A 22163-nucleotide genomic window follows, 5' to 3' on the forward strand; every position below is an offset into this window, starting at 1 on the left:
AGCCTGTCTTCCACTTATTGGACAACTGTTGGATAATGGCAACTTTTTGCTGGCAACCAAGGGGTAGCTAATAAGCAGAACTCTCCCGCTACATCTTAAAATCTTTATCTTTCTTTTCTGTGATCTGTTTGTATAAACTCTGGGTTGCTTCATCCCATCTCCCAAAAACTCTATAAAAATCAAGACAGCTTCAGGGTAGCAGTTCAGCATCGCCTTAGAATTGTTTACATCCACTCATGAGAGTGGCACAGCTGACCTTGAAACTCTCCTGAGCCAAGATCATGTACAAGAAAAGTTATACAATTGAGAATTTTTAATGTTAAACACAATAAAATCAGTCATTGTCTAGTTAACCTCTATTTAAACTAATACATTGTACATTTTAGACTTCATCCTGATAATATCCTGAGAGGTCAAAGAATAGGCAATCATATAACTAGGTACTTAAATACATTTAACTTCAGCCACAGTCCAAAACTATATAATATGTTAATTACAAATAAAGCAGTCCACTTTCTCAATGTATGGGGTCTTCAAAAAAAAAAAAAAAAAAAAACCCAAAACTTTAAAATATTTAAAATCAATTTCTCTTCATGAACTCCTGCTTGAAAATGGTCAGCATTTTCTGTGAATTACAAGTTAGATCAGTCAAGGTCAGAGAACTACTACTACTAAGATACGAGAACTATTGCATATGAAAGTGCACTATATTGTTCAGTCAGGCCATTAATGGTATTTGAAGAAAAACAAGACAGGTCTCAAAAATGATAAATGTAATGTTGTCTTCTCTCCCTTTGAAGTAACTATGAAACTGAATTACTCTAGTATTATCCAGTTTATTGGAAACCATTGGGTCACAGTAAGAAAATAACTCCATATCTTTATACATAAAATTAGTTAACTTAAGAAGCACCTGTTATTCAAAGGGAAAAAAAGCACAGCCTAAACTGGTTGTGACAAATAGCGATATTACCTGATATGCAAATCTGAAATATGCCAGATATAGACTTCTGTTGGTGTGAATGTCGAGATTTATTGGCTGAGATCAGTTGGCCTTGGGGAAGAACAATCTTTGTGCACCAAAACAAAAAATCAGACATCCTAGGATCAGCATGCATTTTTACATGCATCCTGAATGTCTTCATTGTGGCTATGAATTTCAAGTGTAGCCTTGTTTCTTTTTGTTTGTTGGTTTATGATGGAAGGTAGGCTTGGTTGTTTCATGGAATAAATTTATGGCCATAATGAAGATATTTCCAGATATTATGATTATGACTAAATCTATGAAGTGCACTTGTGTGTAGAATATGCAGTGCTGTGGAATGGTGTAAGTTTTATCAAGATAACTTTTGATTTGCCTGCTTTATTGACAAAGGGATAAAAGAAAAAAATATTAAGTTTATTTTCCCTCTGCAGACCCAATAGTTATTTTGGAAATTTAGAAAATACTGCCATGTTCATTATAAAAATGTTGACAGTTTTTGGCTAGATTCATACAGCAGCAATAAGATGAATATTGGGAGACGTATACATTCTGACTCTTGTAAGGGTTGAAGGAAACTGAATTTAGCAAAACTAATTTCAGTAGAATTTGGGGACATCTTAACTTCTTAATCAGAAAAAATTAAAAGCTGCAGACTTTTAGAAAGGTGCCAGGAGAATAAGTCTATTGCCATTTATTTTATGTCATTGATTTATGGCATTGATTTAAATTGGCATTGGATAAATCTGAGATCATGTCAGAAGCTGGGAATGGGTGACATGGGATGGATCACTTGATGATTACCTGTTCTGTTCATTCCCTCTGAAGCACCTGGCATTGGCCATTGTTGGAAGACAGGATACTGGACTAGATGGACCATTGTTCTGACCCAGTATGACTGTTCTTATGTTCTTAGTTGTTGAAGCATGCCAGAGAATTGTCAGTATAAGAGGTAGGTTGTTTAGTAGATGTTGGAAGAAGGGACATTAATGTATTAGGGAAATTAATAATCATTTATTACATTTTTGATAGAGCCAGAGGAAGCTTGGTGTGAAAAGCTGAAGAAGGGACCCATTCTCGCATTTCATAGATTTTTGTATGGCTTCACCTCTAGGTCTGACAAATGTGTTGAATAACTGCTATCCAGAACTGCATGTTTTAGTAATTTAAATATAAACAATATTCATAAATTAAAATAAAATTCTTAGGATGAAACTTCAACAGAAAGTATTGTTGATAAATTATATAGTCAGTTGCTTGACCACACTTTGGTTTATTATTTCATTATGAAATATACTCCACAGACCAAATAACCAGTGTCAGTCTGGTTTATTATTGTGGTATAGGAAAAAGTTTCTATACAATATCAATCTCCAAGGACAGTCCCATTCATCTATGTTACAGTCACTTCATGCAGAAGGTGTGCTCCCCAGCATTACACCTTTAAAGCCATCCTTTTATCCCCTACTTATTTACCAGTAAAAGATACCGTATGCATCATTTGAACTGAATTTAATTAATCAGCTTTCTATCTTGTTTGTTTCTGTGTACCCCTTTATCTTTTGTTCGGAACCCATGTATTTCAGGTCATGATGTACACTTGTTTTTATTATGAGCACATGCATTTTAGGTACCAAGGACATGAAAACACCTCCTAAGTTTGGGAGGGTAGCTCCTTTCTTGTTACTATGGAGAAATAATCATATACCCTGATAGTGACAGTTTTCCTATCTACTCAAGCCAAGGCTTACTTCAGCTAATGCAAAGTGTTATGGGATACTTAACATAAATATTCAGGATTATAACAAAGGTACAGGCCAATTTGGGCTATATAACTACTATACTAATGATTAATAGTTTTTACTTAAGTGCTTGGAATATATATCATGGGTAGTATTATCAGCATAATATGTATGCTAACCAGCATATATTAGTAAACACTATAGAATGTAATGAAATGTTTATTTTTGAATGCAACAATTAAAATAATATTAAATAAGTAAACATTTATAGTAATTACAAATACTATAGAATATCTAGCCATATGATAATTTGGAATTAATAGCTAAGGCTTTATGAAGTCTCTTTTACTCATCAGTTGGAAATGGTGAAATATTAAATGAAATTGTCTGGTCTTGTAGCCTATAGGACTAGCCAGCTTGTTTGCATATATATCTTTTCTCTTGGATTTAATTGCTTGTTTTATTATAATAGGTTTATAGATTTGTATTAGAGTATTTTGGCTGTAACAGAAGAAACCTACATGCCACATCCTGTATGATGAGCTAAAACAAGTTAGCATACATATATTCAATACATATATTTGGGACCTTTAACCTAGATAAGTAATGATGATCTAAAACATAATATATATATATGCTTGTGACCTTTATCCTAGATAAGTGAAGATGTGGTAAGGTAGGGGGGTAGTTAGGCTTATGCCCTCCATAAACCTAACAGATACACCATAAAGAACATGTTCCAGAGGGGTAGCCATGTTAGTCTGTATACAGCAAAAATAACAAGAGATCTGTGGCACTTTAAAGACTAACAAATTTAATATTTGCAGACATAAGCTTTCGAGAGACTTCAGCTCTCTTCTTCAGATGTAGTAATACAGAAAATGGGTAACACAGAGGCATCTTTTAGATATCCAGGTGCATTGAGAACAATGAGGGAGGTACTTAAGACCTAATGACGACCATTGAGTAGGAGATGAGAATAGGTGAGCAAAGAACATGGAACTAACTGGTTAGGCCAGAAATAAGAGGTGAGAATGAGCTAATTGTTTTTAAAAGTTATGGATATGTCATTAATATGCACAAACATGCCAACCAATAAAGTAAGTGTACCATGATATTTTGTGGGTGAGGAAGTTAAGTTTGGACATGGAAGGAGGGCACACAGTGCTCACACTATAAGAGGGGCAACCCTACATGTTAAGTTAGTTCTTCTTAGATTTATCTATAGTTCTTAACTCTTAGTTTTATAGTTCTCTACAGCTCTCTATAGTTCCATCTACAGTTCTCTTCGTAGTCTTTTATAATCTTACTCTCAGTCTTAGTCTTATAGTTCTCAGTTCTTAAGTTAGTTAGTTGAGTCAAACTCTAAATTAGATTTTATAGTCTTTCTATAGCTCTTAGCTCTCTAGCATCCCGTAAACTCTGCACCTCCCACTCAAGAATTAAACCTGAATCAATGGACTCTTTTGACATGCTAGAGGCAGTGCTGATCCTTTATCTCTTACACGAGGTTATCAAGGAAGGGTTTGAGTATATTAATCTAAAAACTTTATAGTATATAATATCACATGCATGTCTAGAACAATATTATTGCCTTTGTCATTCTGATTGATTTTACCCCTTTGATTATTATTCCATTTTATCTCAATAAAAGTCTTTAAGGATATATTTTGTTCTCAGTGTGAGAGTCCTTGTCATACATCCTGAGGGTCCTTGCAAACTCTGTGTAGGCTGATTCTTGGACAAGAATTGTACTATCTTCTGATCAGATTAATTGCCGAGCCAATTATCATATATACAAGAATATTACTGTCCTAAAATCAGGCAACGTTTCTAATTTCACGTGGACTGATTTGTACTTGATTGTATTCCTCCTCAGTCTGTTGTTCTCCAAAAACTGAAACAAATCTGGTACAAATCTCCATCACAGAAGCTTTGATATTTATGGCATACCAGGCACCACAAAGTTATCTCCTACAGGAGATAAGAATTTTCAGCACTGTATTTGAGGCCAGATTATCTCACACCCTGCTTCAGTTGTTTGTTTCCTTTTGTTTGTTTTGGCCTAAATATTTTCATAAACTTTGTACCATAAGGTATCTGCTTGAATAAGAATGTACAATAACAAAAAAAAGGAAGTGCAGGACATTTGTTTTCTAACTTCTATCCTATGATGCTAGATCTTCCTGTTTTGTTCCTTCAGTCAGTTTTTTAAATCTCCTGGCTTCTTTTTTGAATTCTTTTAATTAAAATGTAAGTATATATTGTAACTAATTGCCAATGAATGGACATTTAACTAAGCTGATGAAAGTATTCAGTAAAAAACCCCAGTTTTATAGCTACACAGTACTAGCATAAATAAAATCATCCCAAGTTAACACAATTTATGGACACGTTTCAATAAGATCCACTACTTTGTATGAAACACACTGTTATGGCCATTGGGATGATGAGAAAAAAATGTTTTCCTTTCCCAGGCGATGGCTCTGTTGTTCCCATTATAGTTGATCTTTAACCTGCAAGTTCTTTTCATATCTGACTATGGTGGAAAAGTGCGAGTTTGTGTGTCTTAGAATAGTTTTACGTATGGTGTCATCAATACAGTACAGTGGTGCAAATTGGTTTTAACTGGTTTGCTCATGATTCCCTTTGCACAAAGAGAGTCCCCAGATAATGTAGATCTTGCCTTCTGTATGTAATGCAGTAGAACAGATATAGAAATTAAAGTTTTAAATTTCTGTTTTATAATACACTGATAAGAATCAACTATAATGTAAACAAACAAGACAGTGCATCTGGAAAAGTTAAAAGACCTGATCCAATATCCATTGACATTAATCAAAGGCTTTCAGTTAACTTCAGTGCATACTGGATCAGGTCCTAAGTTAGTAAGAGCAACATTAAATTCCTCATATTGTTCTCACAGTATAAAGTAAAGTGTACAACAATAGCCTGTTCAACAATAAAAAGAGTGCATATGTGTGAAGTGGGTAAGCAAACCACAATATATGTTCACTTTTTCATGTCCTGACTTTTGTGTCTGTGTAGATTTGCAACCTTAATGCTTCATTAAAATGAGTTGCACTCTGTGAAACAGAGAGATATAGGATTTTACAAGTAAGTTTTGTTCAGCTTCACAGAATCACTCAGGATATGCAAGTAACTGAAAGACAGACAGACAAAATGGATTTTAAATGGGAGCCATAACTTTATTACCTTAACACAAAGTACAGGTGATATACACCTACCCATCTCCCACACTAGGCATTTAACTGCGTCCAAAGAGGATTTACTGGATTCCCATCACATAACCAGTAACTATAAATCCATAAATCCTAGTCTTCCTTATACCAACTGTGCTTCTACAATGCTGTGAAAATTACGTTAAAGGAATGTTACTGAAGTTGCAAAGTCAAGCACTCAGAAATTAGGAAATGCCAGATTAATGGTGGCTGGTGCAACCTTAATTTGGCCATTTTATGTGTCCAACCTGTACACTGAATTAGACAGGGGACCTGTGGAAAAAATAGTGTGTAATGATGTACTTAAAGCATGGGCTGAATTTAGGTTGTAGGGATAACCATGGATCTGACATTTAATAACTTTTGAGCACTTTATGTTGCAACCTAAATAATAATCTTTTAATGTAGTTTTTACGTGTAATTTCCTAGGTAAAAAGAATTTATATTATGTATACCTGTAACAATCCCCCCTTTATCATCAGTGTGGTTGAACCCTGTGGCACAGACTTCTACCAGTTGAGCTACAGACTAACTACACAAGCTGGCAGCAGGAAAAAGCTGTTATCCTAGCATGGGGGATGGAGCACTGGTGCCATATAGTAGATTCAGAGGGTGGTCAGGGTAAGCCCAGCTTGTCTTTTTTTCTCTCACTCCCAGACATGAGGGCTCTAGCCCTTGTGCCCTCAGAGGTGGGTATGAGTTACTGGGACCAAGTGCTGGGTCTGAGAAATGATTGGGGATCCTGGTGTGGCTCTCTTATCTCTTTCCCACAAGGAGTTGGGGGAGCACGTGTCCAAAGGCATGTCCCTGGATGGGAGATAGGACATTGGGGCTATGGCTGGGTCTTGGAGATAAGGGAGCCTGACCCAGCACTCTCTGTTGTCCCCTCATCCCCGGGAATTGTGAAATTTCCTGCCCCATGGGATGGGACACTGGATACAGGGATTTTGAAGGAAGCCCACTCTGACTCTTTTCCCTCCTACTCCCACACCATAGCTGCTATGCCAGCTCTCAAGCATTTACAGTGCAGCAGCTGCTGCTGGTTTGGCAATGGTACTATCCAGTCTGCTACAATGTTCAGTGATTTTGGCAGGCTGCCAAAATTGTTCTGAGGAACCCAAGTGAGGAAAAGGAAATGCGGATTTGTAATACTTCACAACTCAGCTAAAGCTGATTGGAATTTCATGGGACAAAGAAAAGGCACTGTAATGACCTTAGGGGTTTCTCCCAACTGAATATCAATAGCCTTCTGCAAGCAATGGAGTTGCTAACATTTCGCAAATGAAAGGTCTCAGTAATCCTTTATAATGAAAAGTGTTAAACAGCCTAAAATAAAGTGGTTGCTGCCAGCTATCTCTATACTCAACCAAACTTAATCCCTAACCAGTTGTCTAAACTGCTTAGGGAAAGCAATAAATCCCAGTGGCCACTGGCAATCTGCAGTAGGGAAAAATCCATTCCCAATCCCAATAGGCAATCCTAAGTGACCCTGAGAACCTGACCAGTTTTTTTCCCAAACCACCAGTGAGCAGTGAGTCATGGAGCAGATCATACCCAGTGACATATGTTAGGAAAGGAGAGCTGGGAAACAGTGATGGCCAAAATGCTGACCTTGGGCCTGTGTCCAGCCTAAATGTGTCCTGGATGGAATTCTGGGCCCACTGAAGTCAATGCCAAAACTCCCACTGACGTCATTCAGTGAGGACAAGATTTCACCCCATCCCTCCTCTTTCCTTCCCCTGCATGATCCTGAGCCCAAGACAAAACCTGTTCATTGGAAGGGAATGGGCATGCTCAAAACACATCTTGAACTTCTGGAGGTGGTCCACATGGTGGTCCACATGGTGGCAATCAAGTGCTCCAGAAGTCTCTTATTCTATTGCCAGTGAATGAGGTATGAATTTTGTTCAGAATACTATGAACACCTGAAATGGTTTTATAATGAAATACATTTTGCAGCTGAGTAGCATTCACAGATAGAAAACCTTCAAATGAATAGCAGTAATCTGTACCCCAGAACAACATTTAAATGAATGTATTGTATACATATATGAACTGTATTTATATGTTGTAACCACATATATTTCCAGATAATAAAAATCATCTTAAAATTGAGCGAGGCATCTGAGATAAACCTAGGAAAAACTCTCAATTCTTGTTAAGAATTAAAAATCCAAAAGATAGACACAACAGGTCATAGCAGGATAACATAATATGGCACCCTGTAGTGCTCGACTATTACAGGTTTAATCCTACACTGTGGATTTTCTTGCTTTTGTATATTTGTCTCAGATGCTTAAAATAATGTTGTCATGGAATTTTGGATTAATGTTTCTACATAATTTACTGTAACTACATCATATTTATGGCTTCTGCTTTTTTAATCCACCAACTGCTTCTGATTTCAGCATCCATCAGTTAACTGTTCCTCAAAGGTTTTCAAATCAAATTAAAGTATAGATGGTAAATATAAAAAAAAAAAAAAAAAAGGCTGGAGCTTTTAGAAAGCAGAGTTAATAAGATCTAAAGTTCACAAGGTCAGTAGGATGGAAAATGACTTAACTTGCCATTGTAAGCATATACAGAATGCTTTTTCAATTATAAACCAAAATAAGAAATGTCTATAGTTAAAACATGTAATGTGAATCTGTTGTGTACTTATTTTATGCATGAAAGGTCACCAAGTGAAGCACTCCAGTGTGCTTTGATGGACACATCTAAGTTAAAGTTGCCCTCCCAATCTTAACTCTGCTCTTTTCTGCATTCTGATTCCATGTGGTATTATGACAATGCTCAGAAAATGAGCCAATGTTGAATATTTTTTATCCTCACTTTAATAGAGGGATAGTCAATTTTGTCAAGTTCCAAGTTTCTTGGTCAAGGTATGGTCAGGGTCCAGATTCCAGAGAAAATAATACAAAAACAATAACAATAATAATAATAATTAAATAAAAATATTTTGGGGTCTGTTCAAAAGCGTCTGGTGGTCTGGATTTGGCCTGTGGGGGCCACCTATTGACTTTCCCTGCTTTGATATGTGGTCCTCTGCCTCACTTGGTGAATGCTGTCTAAGTCCCACAGTCATGAGGTGGGGAATCCGCTAAACATTCACTGTGCAACCAAAACAGCATGTGATCATTTTAATTCAGACTTTATTGGGAGCTCCAAGGCTGCAAGGACAAGGATCCATGGGGAAACTTGCCATTATTAGGCTTTAGAGTGCTTTCACTTTGCAACCTACATTCTTTTAATGTCTTTTTTGGTGCATAATTTCCTAAAAGTTTTCTCTTTTAAAGATAGAATAAAAATTCCATCATTTGGAACTATTTGCTAGACAGCAGCAAGAATATCATGTCCTATAAACTATAATGAAATGAAGCAGAGTTGGATTAATTCCATACTCATCTTCACAGCCACAGGAGTTAAGGCAAAGCTTCCAATCTGAGATCAAGTAGGGAAATCTTCGCCTTTGTTGCTGTAACATCACACAAGGCTGTCATGTTCAATTGTGACCCCTAACAGTTATCTACTGTCACACCTTTTTAGAATCAGTGCTTTCTGGGGCCCAGTCCTTTTCTGTGTTTTTTGTTTCTGTTTTTATATATAAAAACAAATGATACCAAAAGATAAATGAGTTACAGCTTGTATGATTCTGAATACCACACGCTTCATGGAATGCCCAATAGAATTATGTAGTTTTGCAATACAAAACAAAATAATATTGCATAGATATAACACATTAGGATGGAGGTTGCAAAAGTAAAATGGGAGAGGACATACATAAATAGAAAAAGGAGGGAACTAAAGAATAGGAGGGGTTAGGTGGAATGGAGGACTGGCATTCTTTGAGCAATCTCAATGTTTTTAATCCAAATATATCTAAAAACATGGGCCAAATTTCTTTAAATTCATATAATAGCATAAGCTATTCTTTCTTTCTCTTGTAGGTCCTAATACCACTGCCCTATTATGGCCACAAGTCTATTCTTCCATTTTTGTACAATCTTTCATTCTTGAGTGTTGCAATGATCACCAAACATCCTCCGTTTTATAAGTTTAGCTTTTATTTTTAATTCCTTGAGCTATGACCTCGCATTAGGCAGTGTTTAAAAACATGTGTTCTAAGGAGCCCACCTTACCAAGTTTAACTGACCTGCCCCACAACCTATTTTTGTGTCATCTACAAATTTCATCAGAAATTTTGTTTTTTCCAGTTCATTCATAAAGATATTGAATACCATTGAGCCGAAAAGCTTTTTCTCCTCCCCTGTCCCCCTCCCCGCCTGCCAATTGCATGACACTGCCTCATTTACTTTTTACAATTAAAAAACCATTTTTAATCCATTTAACATAGGCTACATCATTTGTGTATTGTGACAAATGTTTTTTTCAGAATGTCATGAAGGGGTCACTCACCGCTGGTGACACCCCCTTCTGGTGATTCTGAATATTAGTGCAACCTGGCTCAGTGCCCCTTTCTTCTGTTTCCCTGATGCAGCTCTCCTCCCTCTCATGGCATCTCAGGACAGCTTTGTAACTCGACCCTCTGGCCAGGTCACATTGGGATTCCTCTTCCGAGGGAGTGTTTTAAAGTCTCTGCACAAGTAGTGCCAGGCAGTCCTCACGCCGCTGCCCTGACTATGTCACTCCCGCAGTTTCTGTTCACTGCCCCAAGCAATACCACTCTGCAGTAGATGGTAGGGTAACCCCGACCCACCCTCTGCTCTGGGTTCTGGTCCAGGGCGCTACAGCAAGCAATTAAGGTCTGGGTCTTTACTGATCTTACTGTTCTCTTCCCTGGACTATATCCTACAATACTTTTTTTAAGCTTCTTCTTCACTAGCCTTCCTAGTCAGACCTCTTTGTTTGGTCTGCTAGGTAAACTCTTCCTCAGAGGTTCCTATCCCCCCTTCCTTTCTTCTCCCTTACCTGAGCGAGAGAGATTGCAGGCTTCCTCCCTGACACCTCCCCCAACCCTTCACCATTGCCAGTCTCCTGGCTTTATGGAAGCCCTGCCTGCTCACTCACAGACGAGTTTCCTTCTAATTAGCACCCTACATGCAGCCTAAATGTCCTGTTTGCAGCTTAATTGGCTGATTGGGCCCACCTGGCCTAATTCAACTCTTTCAGGGTCAGTGTGGGGTGTACGCCCCATCACAGGGACTAAATCAAATGCCTTACTGAAATCTAAGTATATCATATTGAACAGTTACTTTCTCAACCACATTTGTGATATCTTCAAAAAATAACGTTTGTTTGACAAGTACTACTTTCCATAAAACCAAGCTGAATGTCACTGATTATGCTACTATCTTTTAATTTTTATTGATTGTGTCCTATATTAGCCTGTTCATGTCATGTCAGGTTAATTGGCCTATAGTTTCTTGGGTCATCCCATTTGCCTTATTTAAATATTGGCACAACATTGGCTTTTTTGTAGTCCTCTGGAACTTCCCCAGTGCTCCAACATTTGCTAAAAATCAATAGTAATGGTTCTGAGCACTCCTCATTCAATGCTTTTAATACTCTGGGGTGCACATTATCTGTTTCTGCAGATTTAAAAATGTTTAAATTCAATAGTTGCTGTTTCATCTCATGGTTGATATGACACAAGTCAGAGGCACAGACAATAAGTGGGCAATTAGGGAGATGTGTATATAGGTTACACAGTTACAGTTCTACACAAGACTTGTTCTGATGCAAGTTCCACAGCATAGACAGCTTATTGATAACAAATAGAATAAAACCCTACTAAGGGTAGCATATTTCTTGAAAGTATGGAATTCTAGTTTGTTAGTGCGTATAAAAGCTGTTCATAGTATCATAATATCGAAAATAAAATGGCCTTCATTTATATTGATTATTAGTGCCCTTTCTCATCTCTGAACTATTTATCTTTATATTTCACTCATTATCATGGTATCTGAACAAAGAGTCATAGAGCAAAATAAAATCCATAGCTCATTCAATCAGCTGCCCAAAAAATAACAATAAAGTCAGATTCCCCTATATTAGTCACCTGTCAAAAAGAATCATCATATTCCCATCCAATCCTACCAACTGAGAAGAAAACAGGAGTGGGCTGGGGCATTATATTAAAAAAAAAAAAAAAAAAAAAAAACTTTGGTGGTGCCTTAATGTGATCAAATTTGAATGCACAGTCTTGTGCTGAGCAGACCAGGCATAGGAATATATGTAACAAATAGAGTGCTTATGCTGATTTCAATGGATGTAGAACCAAAGCATACCTGCCTGACACTGATCATGGCAACATTATTCTTATGACAGTGTATGCAATATTATATCCTTCCTTTCCAGCAGTCAGATTTTTATGGCGCAAAATTCATTAGCAGTAGTAGATGCATCAAGAGAGTAAGTATATGTGTGCGTGTGTGTAGAAGTGAGGTGCCAATTTAATTATTTAATTTTATAATTAAGTTTTAATTTACATTTTAAACTTAAAATTTTCTCTCATTTAATTAGGAAACTGCTGTGTGATCCATTCTGCAGAATTCTTATTGCATGTGTATTCATTTGTTTGGTCATAGGAGCCCTTCACGACATTCTTTCTTAATGCAAATGATGCAAAATTTGACCATCCAGATCGAACCTTCTCTTCAGTGGCAAGATCTTGGAGAAACAGCCAAAGAGACACTTCAGATGTGAAGGTAGGTTTAATATTATATATATTAATTCATTTAATGTGTTGAGTAATGTGGAGCTGTAGTTGATGCATTTTCATTTCTGATGTTTTGTTTTGCATGTGCTCATAGAAGCTTTTTGTGTTTAGTACCCTCATATAAAAATCCAGTATATTATACACTCTTTAAGAAGAAGGTGAATGTTAGAAAATATTATTGCCATAATAGAAAACAATCAACGATTCTATGATGTTGAGGGTTTAAAAGATGTTTTGTTTCTACAAAAAAAATCTGATCTAATTTAGATCAGTTAATCAGAAGATGAAGAAAAGCCCAATAAATTGTTCTTTCCTGCTGTTAACTCAATATTTGGCCCAGTCCATAAAATGCAGCAGAAATTGGATTTGACCTTAAAGTGTCATATTGTTATAGCTCGCCTAGCTCTGGGTTTACATTGCCTGGGGCAATGAATAAAGCATTAATGACAAGACCCATTTAAAATGTAGGCTTTTTTGTACAGCTTTAGCCTTTACTTGACTGTGCCTGGGGATATTATGCAACAATACGCGTTAGATTAAACCAACATCTACACAATATACAGAAACAGCTGGTGAGCAGGGTAATTTTACTGTCGTTATTACTTACTTATTGTTAAATATGAAGGGTTATTGTACGTCTACGTGGGACCTTGTCAAAAGGAAACCCATATCTTCCAGTATTTTGAACAATAAGATCCTTTCCTGGTTCTCATTTTCTCTAGTAATAAGGTTATATTCAAAGGCTGGAGCATCCATATTAATTGTGCATGCTTTTCTTTTTAAAGCAATTTTTAAGTAGGTTTTATTGTTCCATTACTGCCACTCAGATGATTAAGTATAAACACCAAGGTTACATTAACATTAGGCATCTGACTTGACCTGACAAAAGAAAAGCAATATAGAGTTGCTATTTTATTTTTATTTTGAACCTCTTTTTTGCATGAATGTTACAAGAGTCTCAGAAGAATGTGTGATCTTATATACCATTTATTCTACAAATCTAGGTACAACAACATTCTTTATGGATTGGATTTCTGCCTTAACTTGAGGAAACAAATAAACTAAGCTTCTTCCACCTCATTGTATTGTTGTTGTGTGAGTTTCATTGGATGTCAATGATGTTTAACATATTATCAATATTACACTTATAGTACAAAGTGAGGAACACAGCCAGCGCCTGTTGGGTTGGAATTCAAATGAGCTTCTTCTGTATAAAATTTGTAGCAGTTTCTTCGGATTTAAAGTGTATAAATTTTTTGTTTTTGTCCTTTCAAGTAAACCCAGCCTACATTGATTATGTCCTCAAATATTTCAATTTACACAGTTTGTTTCTTGTTCTTTGTGTGTAACCTTGGGCAAATTATCTTCTGTGTCTGTTTCCCCACCTGTGATTGGTGATAATATTTATCCGTCTTGGTAAAATAAATAGAGACTTGAAACATGTTGAAGTCAGAAACACACAAAAAAACTTTTATGGTGGTGTCCTGAAGCATGAGTTTATATGTGCCTATTGATGTAAGTTACTACCAAAATTAAACAGATGTTTTCATCCCTATAAAGAGCAGGAATAGCAGATATAATGTATATATAACTTCCATTTTGGTACTTCAATGTACTGGGGCATTCCAATCAGTTCTCTTATCAGGAAGTTCAAGGAATAAAATTTGCTCTGCTTTGTGGTTCAAGTTACTTCACAAGGTTTCAGAGATGTCAGCCTAAACTGATGAGTTTGGGCCACACAAATAATTCAATCTTTTCCCCAGCAATCTGGCAGTCATTCAGCTATGGAGGAATCCATCCCACTAGGTCACTGTAGAGGGAATGCTTTCCATAATGTTGTCTTAGTACCTCTAATGTATATGACAGGCAGGAGGCTAAATCTAGGATTTTGCCACAAAGTGAGAGCTACCTGGCTGCCCAAGACTTAAGTTTTTGTGGTTGTAGATTGCATCCAGATTGTGAAGCTGCAGCCAGAATCAAGGATTGGTCCTCTTCTTTGAGAAGTGTTTCTGGGGTGCTTCACTTCATGTGTGCATATGCCGTGCATGATCAGAACATTTTCATTAGCAGTGTACGGATGATATAGAGTCTTGGTGTATCTGCTTTTGGTGTTAGAGTTCTTGTTTATAGTTGTTATATTTAGTATTAATTTTGCATTAGATAGTTTGTAATTAGTAGATAGGTAAGTAGTGAGAAAATTAACTTTGTTCTTCTCCCTCCCTTCAGGTAGCCTTACCTGCCTGGCGGGACATGCCTGGCTCTCCAGGTTTCAAACACTGCCCTGTCTTGCTGGGAGGCTATCCCGGCAAGCAATGGCCGCTTTCAGGGCTTGTACACACTAGCCCTTATGTTGTATAACTTATATTGCTCAGGGGTGTGAGAAAGCCACCCCCCTGAGCAACATAAGTTATACTGGCCTAAGCGCTGGTGTGGACATTGCTATGTTGGCGCTATGAAGCTACCACCTCTCACGGAGATGGAGTTATGCTGATGGAAGAGCTCTCTCCCATTGTCGTAGAGTGTCTGCACTAGCAGCGCTACAGTGGCACAGCTGCATTGGTGCAGCTCTACCTCTGTAACACTTCTAGTTTAGGCTAATCCTAAGTGTGTCTGCTGCTTGGGAGAGTCTCACATTTTACAGAAGTGTAACTTCCACCTGGCCCTTAAATCCACAGCAAGAAAGAACTGTGAGATCAAGTTGGGGCTGCTGCTGATGGAGAGTTCCCTTCACCCCGCTTCATAGTCAGGGCTGGAGACACCCTGAACACCTGTCTCTGAAGAGATCAAGTGCCCTTTCAACCTCATCTCAGGTCTCCCCAATGAAGGGGAAGACACTGGAGACACCAGCGAAGGCTCCCAAGAAGAGGAGCTCTGATTCTGTTCATAAGGAGCCTGCTTCCAAAAGACCTCGGTCCTCTACTAGCTTGGTGGTCTCAGAAGCTTTGACTTCTCAGCAAGATGTCTCATAGAGGCAAAAGATTCCTTTGGTACTGGAGGGGCTGGAAAGTCCTGGAGCTCGAAGGACAAACACAGCTCCAACTGAGCCTCAGTATCATGTACACATAACAAGGAAAGTGGGGATAAGAATGCCTCCAGACGAGTACCATCGAGCACAGCTCCATCATCAGTACCCACCCAGTCAGGGCCATTGGTATCATGCAAACAGAAGCGTCAGACATCATTGGCAGTAACTTCAGTATGCTGTAAATATAGGTTACTGTCTGCTGTGATAGCCAAGTAGACTACTAAGTTAGTACTGATCCTCCATACGGTACAACAAAAATTTAGGTATTTGAAAGACTTATCAGTGGGAGATGAACTGGAATCTCCACTGCTTTTGGGTACCAAACACCTCTCAGTACCAAGATCCTGGTTCCCAGACTACCATCACTCTTCAGTTTCACCTGATTCACCACCATTTTCTGCTGGTGCCTCTCATCTGATGGTGCCATGGGAGGATACCAAGGAGGAAGAAGGAGACCTCCTTTCAGTCTTGTCCATCTTTGTGTAGGGTTCCCCTACACATCTATACTAGAATCGACTGTTTGACAGCCATAGAGAACACTCTTGTGGACGACACCATGGCTGATGGGATCAAAACAGGATACCACCCCATTTCCCATATGAGCTCCTGCAATGGCCATACAGGGATCCCTGGGCTACATGCAGACAATTTGCCAGACCACCAGCTCCAATGGTGACTTTCAATCACCTCCTTCTCAATGGAGATGCCATCACAAGGAGACATTTGAGGAACAGGAGGCAAGTGCAGATAAAGAAGCCACTCCTCAGACTCCTATCTCATCATCATCTCCATTTGAGGTGGACATGCCTCCACCACCATCTATGGCCAATGATTTCCAGCAATTTCAGGACCTCATTAAACAGATGGCAGATAGTGTTCAAATACTCAGAGTCAAGGGTTCACAATGCAAGTTGCTTGACATTTTATAATGTGCAACTCTATCTGGAGCTACCTTATCTATTAACGAAGCACTCCTGAACCTGGCAAAGACTGCTTGGCAAACAGGTGGATAAAAGGTATTATGTCCCTTCCAAGGACTCTGAATTTTTAGTCTTCCTCCTTCCACCCCCCACCTAATTCTTTAGTGAAGGATACAGTGAACGAATAAGATAAGCAAGTCTACTCCATAGGATAATGACCAAAAACTCTTGGACATCTTTGGACAGAAGTCCTGCTCATCCATGATCCTTGCTATGCTGGCTCACAAACTGTAAAGCCGTCTTGGTTAAATATAATTTCACAATTATAATAAATTTACAATTTTATTGATCATCTTCCATAAAGCAAAGGGAACAAGTTCAGGCCATCATCGCTGAGAGTCAGTTACTAGACAGAACATTGCTTTAGGCATCCTTAGATGCCACAGACGCCACAGCCTGATCCATTTCTATGTGATAGTTATGTGCAGTGCATCCTGGCTCCAACTCTAAGGGTTCCCAAGAGAAGTTCATAACACTATAGAAGACCTCCCCTTCGATGGTTTGAAGCTACTTTCAGAGACCATGGATGAGTCTTTTCACACATTAAAAGTTACTATTTCTGGATATATATACATCTAAGAATAAAAGAAGATATAGTAGGTCACAAACTGTTCAGATATCTTGCTTGGTTTAATTCTCAGTGTTTCAAAGACCACCAAATCCCACAGCAAGAGACGTAAGTTCCAGAGGAAGAGAACTGCCCATTCTCGTCCTGCAAGTATCCAGTCATCATCAAAAATTCTCGATTCATCGATCGAGGGTTCAAATGCCTACCTCCCCTGATTTGGAGACTGACTTTCTCATTTCCATCAGGCGTGGAAGCAGAGTACCACAGACAGATGGGTCATAGAAGTCATAACATCAGGATATGCCATCTACTTTGTCCTTCCTTCCATTCCATCCCTCTTCCCCATCACTCTTACAATCATAGAATATTATAGTTGGAAGGGACTTCAGGCGGTCATCTAGTCCAATCCCCTGCTCAAGGCAGGACTAACCTCAGCTAAATCATCCCAGCCAGGGCTTTGTCAAGTCAGACTTTAAAAGCCTCTAAAGATGGAGATTCCACGACCTCCCTATGTAACCTATTCCAGTGCTTCACCACCCTCCTAATGAAAAACATTTTCCTAATATCCAACCTAGACCTCCCCCACCACAACTTGAGACCGTTGCTCCTTGTTCTGACATCTGCCACCACCGAGAACAGCCTAGCTCCATCCTTCCTGGAACCCCCTTTCAGGTAGTTAAAGGCTGCTATCAAATCCCCCCTCATTCTTCTCTTTTGCAGACTAAACAAGCATAGTTCCCTCAGTTTCCCCTCATAAGTCTTGTGCTCCAGTCCCCTAATCGTTTTTGTTGCCCTCCACTGGACTCTCCAACTTGTCCACATCCTTTTTGTAATAGAGGGTCCAAAACTGGACAGAATACTCCAAATGCAGCTTCACCAATGTCAAATAGAGGGGAATAATCATTTCCCATGACCTGTTGGCAATGCTCCTACTAATGCAGCCCAATATGCTATTAGCCTTCTTGACAAGCAGGGCACACTGCTGACTCATATCCAGCTTCTTATCCACTGTAACCCCCAGGTCCTTTTCTGCAGAACTGCTGACTAGCCTGTCGGTCCCCAGTCTGTAGCTGTGCATGGGATTCTTTCTTCCTAAGTGGAGGACTCTGCACTTGTCCTTGTTGAACCTCATCAGATTTCTTTTGGCCCAATCCTCCAATTTGGCTAGGTCACTCTGAATCCTATGCATACCTTCCAGGGTATCTACCACTCCCCCCATCTTAGTGTCATCTGCAAACTTGCAGAGGGTGCAATCTACCCTGTCCTCCAGATCATTAATGAAGATGTTGAACAAAACCGGCCCCAGGACCGACCCCTGGGAAACTCCGCTTGTTACCGACTGCCAGCTAGACATGGAGCCCTTGATCACTACTCGTTGAGCCCGATGATCTTGCCAGCTCTCTAACCATTTTATAGTCCATTCGTCCAACCCATACTTCTTTAACTTGCTGATAAGAATACTGTGGGAGACTGTATCAAAAGCTTTGCTAAAGTCAAGGTATATCACATCCACCACTTTCCCCATATCCATGGAGCCAGTCACCTCTTCATAGAAGGCAATCAGGTTGGTCAGGCATGACTTGCACTTGGCGAATCCATGTTGACTGTTCCTGATCACCTTCTTCTCTTCCAAGTGTCTTAAAATGGATTCCTTCAGGACCTGCTCCATGATTTTTCCAGGGATTGAGGTGAAGCTGACCGGTCTGTAGTTCCCTGGATCCTCTTTCTTCCTTTTCTTGAAGATGGGCACTTACAGTTGCCTTTTTCCAATCATCAGGGACCTCACCCTGTTGCCACGAGCTTTCAATGATAATAGCCAACGGCTCTGAAATCACATCAGCCAACTCCTTTAGCACCCTCAGATGCATTGCATCTGGCTCCATGGACTTGTGTATGTCCAATCTTTCTAAATAGTCCTGAACCTGTTCCTTCGGCACTTAGGGATGTTCACCTCCTCCCCATTCTGTGCTGCCCAGTGCAGTAGTCTGGGGACTGACCTTGTCTGTGAAGACAGGCAAAAAAGGCATTGAGTACCTCAGCTTTCTCCACATCCTCTGTCAATAGGTTGCCTCCCCCATTCTGTAAGGGGCCCACATTTTCCCGAATCTTCCTCTTGTTGGTAATATACCTGTAGAAATCCTTCTTTTTCCCTTTCACGTCCCTTGCTAGCCTCAACTCCAGTTGCGCTTTGGCCTTCCTGATTGCATTCCTGCATGTTGGAGCAGTATTTTTATAATCTTCCTTACTCATCTGACCAAGCTTCCACTTCTTGTAAGCTTCTTTTTTGTGTTTAAGCTCACCAAAGACTTCTTTGTTAAGCCAAGCTGGGCACCTACCATATTTGCTATTCTTTCTGCACATCAGGGTGGTTTGTTCCTGTGCCCTCAATAAGGTTTCTTTAAAATACAGCCAGCTTTTTTGGATTCTTTTCCCCCTCATATTAGCCTCCCAGGGGATCGTGCCCTTCAGCCACTTTAGATTTGGGCCCAGCTCTTCACAAGGGAAAAGGGATCTATATTTTCTCCTGCCAAAGAAATATGGATGATGGAGATCAATTTTGGATTTAAGAGTACTAAATCTGTAAAGTCTCAAAAGTTGAGGATGGTGACTTTGGCAGTTTATAATCCCTTCTCTAGAGTCAGGAGATTGGATTTTGGTCCTCAGCCTACTAGATGCTTATTTCCATGTAGTGATACATCCATTTCACAGAAAATACCTACACTTTGCTATAGGCTAAGATCATTTTCAATACGAACTACTTTCGTTTGGTCTCTCCTTGGCTCCAAGGGTGTTCTCAAAGGTCCTAGCGGTAGTGGCGCTTACCTTCATCAGGAAGCAATTTTAGTTTTCTCATAACTTGATGACTAGGTGATCAAGGGCCAATCATATGAAGCACTACTGTCATCCACTCAGATAGCCCTTTCTCTTTTCCTGAAATTGGATTTTCAGCTCAATGTAAGAAAATCATGTTAAGCCCTATATAGAAAATACACTTCATAAGGGCATCCTAGGATTCATTGACAGCCAGGGCCTATCTCCACAGGGACAGATTCATAACATTATTAAATCTGGTCATGGTCATTTAAGGGAGTCCTTGTACTTCTCTAAGAAACTGTATACAGCTCTTGGGTCAAATGTCAGCTTGTAACTTTGTTACCCTCATGCAAGATTACACCTCCATTACTTGCAGAAGTGGCTCAAAAAGGTCTGCTCACTGATCAGAGACAGCTTAGACAAACAAGTCTCAGTTCCCCTTCAGGTAAAGGACTCCCTAGATTGGTGAAAAGATCAACTCAGTGTTGGTGCAGGCATTAATTTCCTTCATCCAACTCTGACGATCACTGTGACAATGATCCCTGTTAAGAGGCGGAATCTCATCTGGCTACTCTCATAGCTCATAGAAGGTGGTCACCTCGGAAACCAGTATCTACATCAAACTTTTGGAACTCTGAGCAGTCAGGAATGCCTGTCTTCATTTTCTACCCCTCATCAGGAGCAAATCAATCAAAATCATGATTGACAATGAAGCCTGCATGTTCTATATCAACAAGCAAGGGGGAGCAGGATCCACCTCTGTCCGTCAAAGCAGTAAAGCTATGGAAGTGTGTATAGCCCATCAGATCCATATTTCAGCTGTTTTCCTCCCTGGAGCCCAGAATATCAGAACTGATGCTTTCAGCAGATGTTTCTCTCAGAACTATGGGTGGGAACTGGACTTCCTAATTCTCTGTGGTATATTCCAAACTTGGGGACTACCAGAAGTGGATCTCTTCACTACCTCCAGGAAGAAGTGTCATGTGTTTTCTTCAAGAGGACGTCTAAGCTATCACTCTCTTGGGGATGTCTTTCTACTATCTTGTAGGCCTAATCTATGCATTCCTTCCAACACTGCTAATACTGACAATGATAAATAAGATGAGACAGGATAAAGCAAGGATTATCCTTATAGTCCCAGCTTGGACAATAAAAGCTTGGTATCCTTATTTCCTTCACATGTCCATTTACCCAGCAATCAAACTTCTGATCATTCCCCATCTCCTCTCCCAAAACATAAGTCATGTATGTCACCCCTACATAGGGGGTCCTCTGCTCAGGGTATGGGTCCTTGGTGGTTTGTAGAGTTACCAGTTTCTGATCAACAGAAAGGAGTCAACCCAAATCACTCCTCTACCAAAATGGAAGAGATGCAGCCATTGGTTTTAATGCCTGCAGCTCGTATCCGAATACTCATCTCTCTCAGCTATCCTGAGTTAACCTTTTGGACTGAAAGAAATCAGAATGATCAGTTAGATCAATCAAGGTTCATTTGGTCTCAGTATCAGCTTTTCATGTTCCAGGTAGAAGGCTTTTCTATATTTGCTTACCCTGTTCCTTCAAGGTTTATTAAGGATGTGATGAACCTTTACCCGCAAGTCCCTCCCAATATGGGATCTCAACTTGGTACTTAAATCCCTCTCAAGACCTCCAGTCAAACCAATGGCAAAGTGTTTTTTGCTTCACTTATCCACTTAGGGTATTTTTATAATAGCTACCATGTTACCAATAGCTCAATGTTGGCCTACAGAGTCAGAGAAATTGAGGCCTTAATGACAGATCTCTCTTTATGGTATTCTTCAAAGACAAAGTTTCTTTACAATCACATCCTGAATTTTTATTTAAGGTATTATCAAACTTTCATCTTAACCAAACCATTCATCTACTGGTGTTTCTTCTCCCACACCCCCCAAACCTTGTCTCAACAGGAGAGCTCTTCATACTTTAGATGTCAGACAGTTCCTGGTCTTTTATCTAGATAGAACCAAGCAACTTCAGAAGTCGCCTAATACTGTTTGTTTCCGTTGCAGACAGATCCAAGAGCCACTGATCTCCACCCACAGATTGTTTAGGTGGATCTCTGGGTATGTTGTTGTTGCTTGATATGATGAAGCCAGTTCTCAACCCTCCC

The 22163-nt window shown here is 39.3% G+C and overlaps 1 protein-coding gene across 9 annotated transcripts in view; it reads left to right on the forward strand.

The window, feature by feature from the left end:
• NBEA (neurobeachin) overlaps positions 1-22163 on the forward strand; it is a 748678-nt gene that overhangs the window by 637098 nt on the left and 89417 nt on the right. For 8 of the 9 annotated variants that reach the window (XM_067562991.1, XM_067562985.1, XM_067562986.1 and 5 more), the window contains one exon: positions 12515-12634. In XM_067562991.1, coding sequence (XP_067419092.1) covers positions 12515-12634 — 120 coding nt within the window. Of the gene's footprint in view, positions 1-12514; positions 12635-13649; positions 13723-22163 lie in introns of those variants that run through there. The other variant, XM_067562990.1, reaches the window with a different exon arrangement.

The sequence above is a fragment of the Emydura macquarii genome, unplaced genomic scaffold (genome assembly GCF_026122565.2).
Source record: "Emydura macquarii macquarii isolate MOO-44397 ecotype Brisbane River unplaced genomic scaffold, CSIRO-AGI_Emac_v2 contig_2473, whole genome shotgun sequence".
NCBI classification, from domain to species: domain Eukaryota; kingdom Metazoa; phylum Chordata; order Testudines; family Chelidae; genus Emydura; species Emydura macquarii.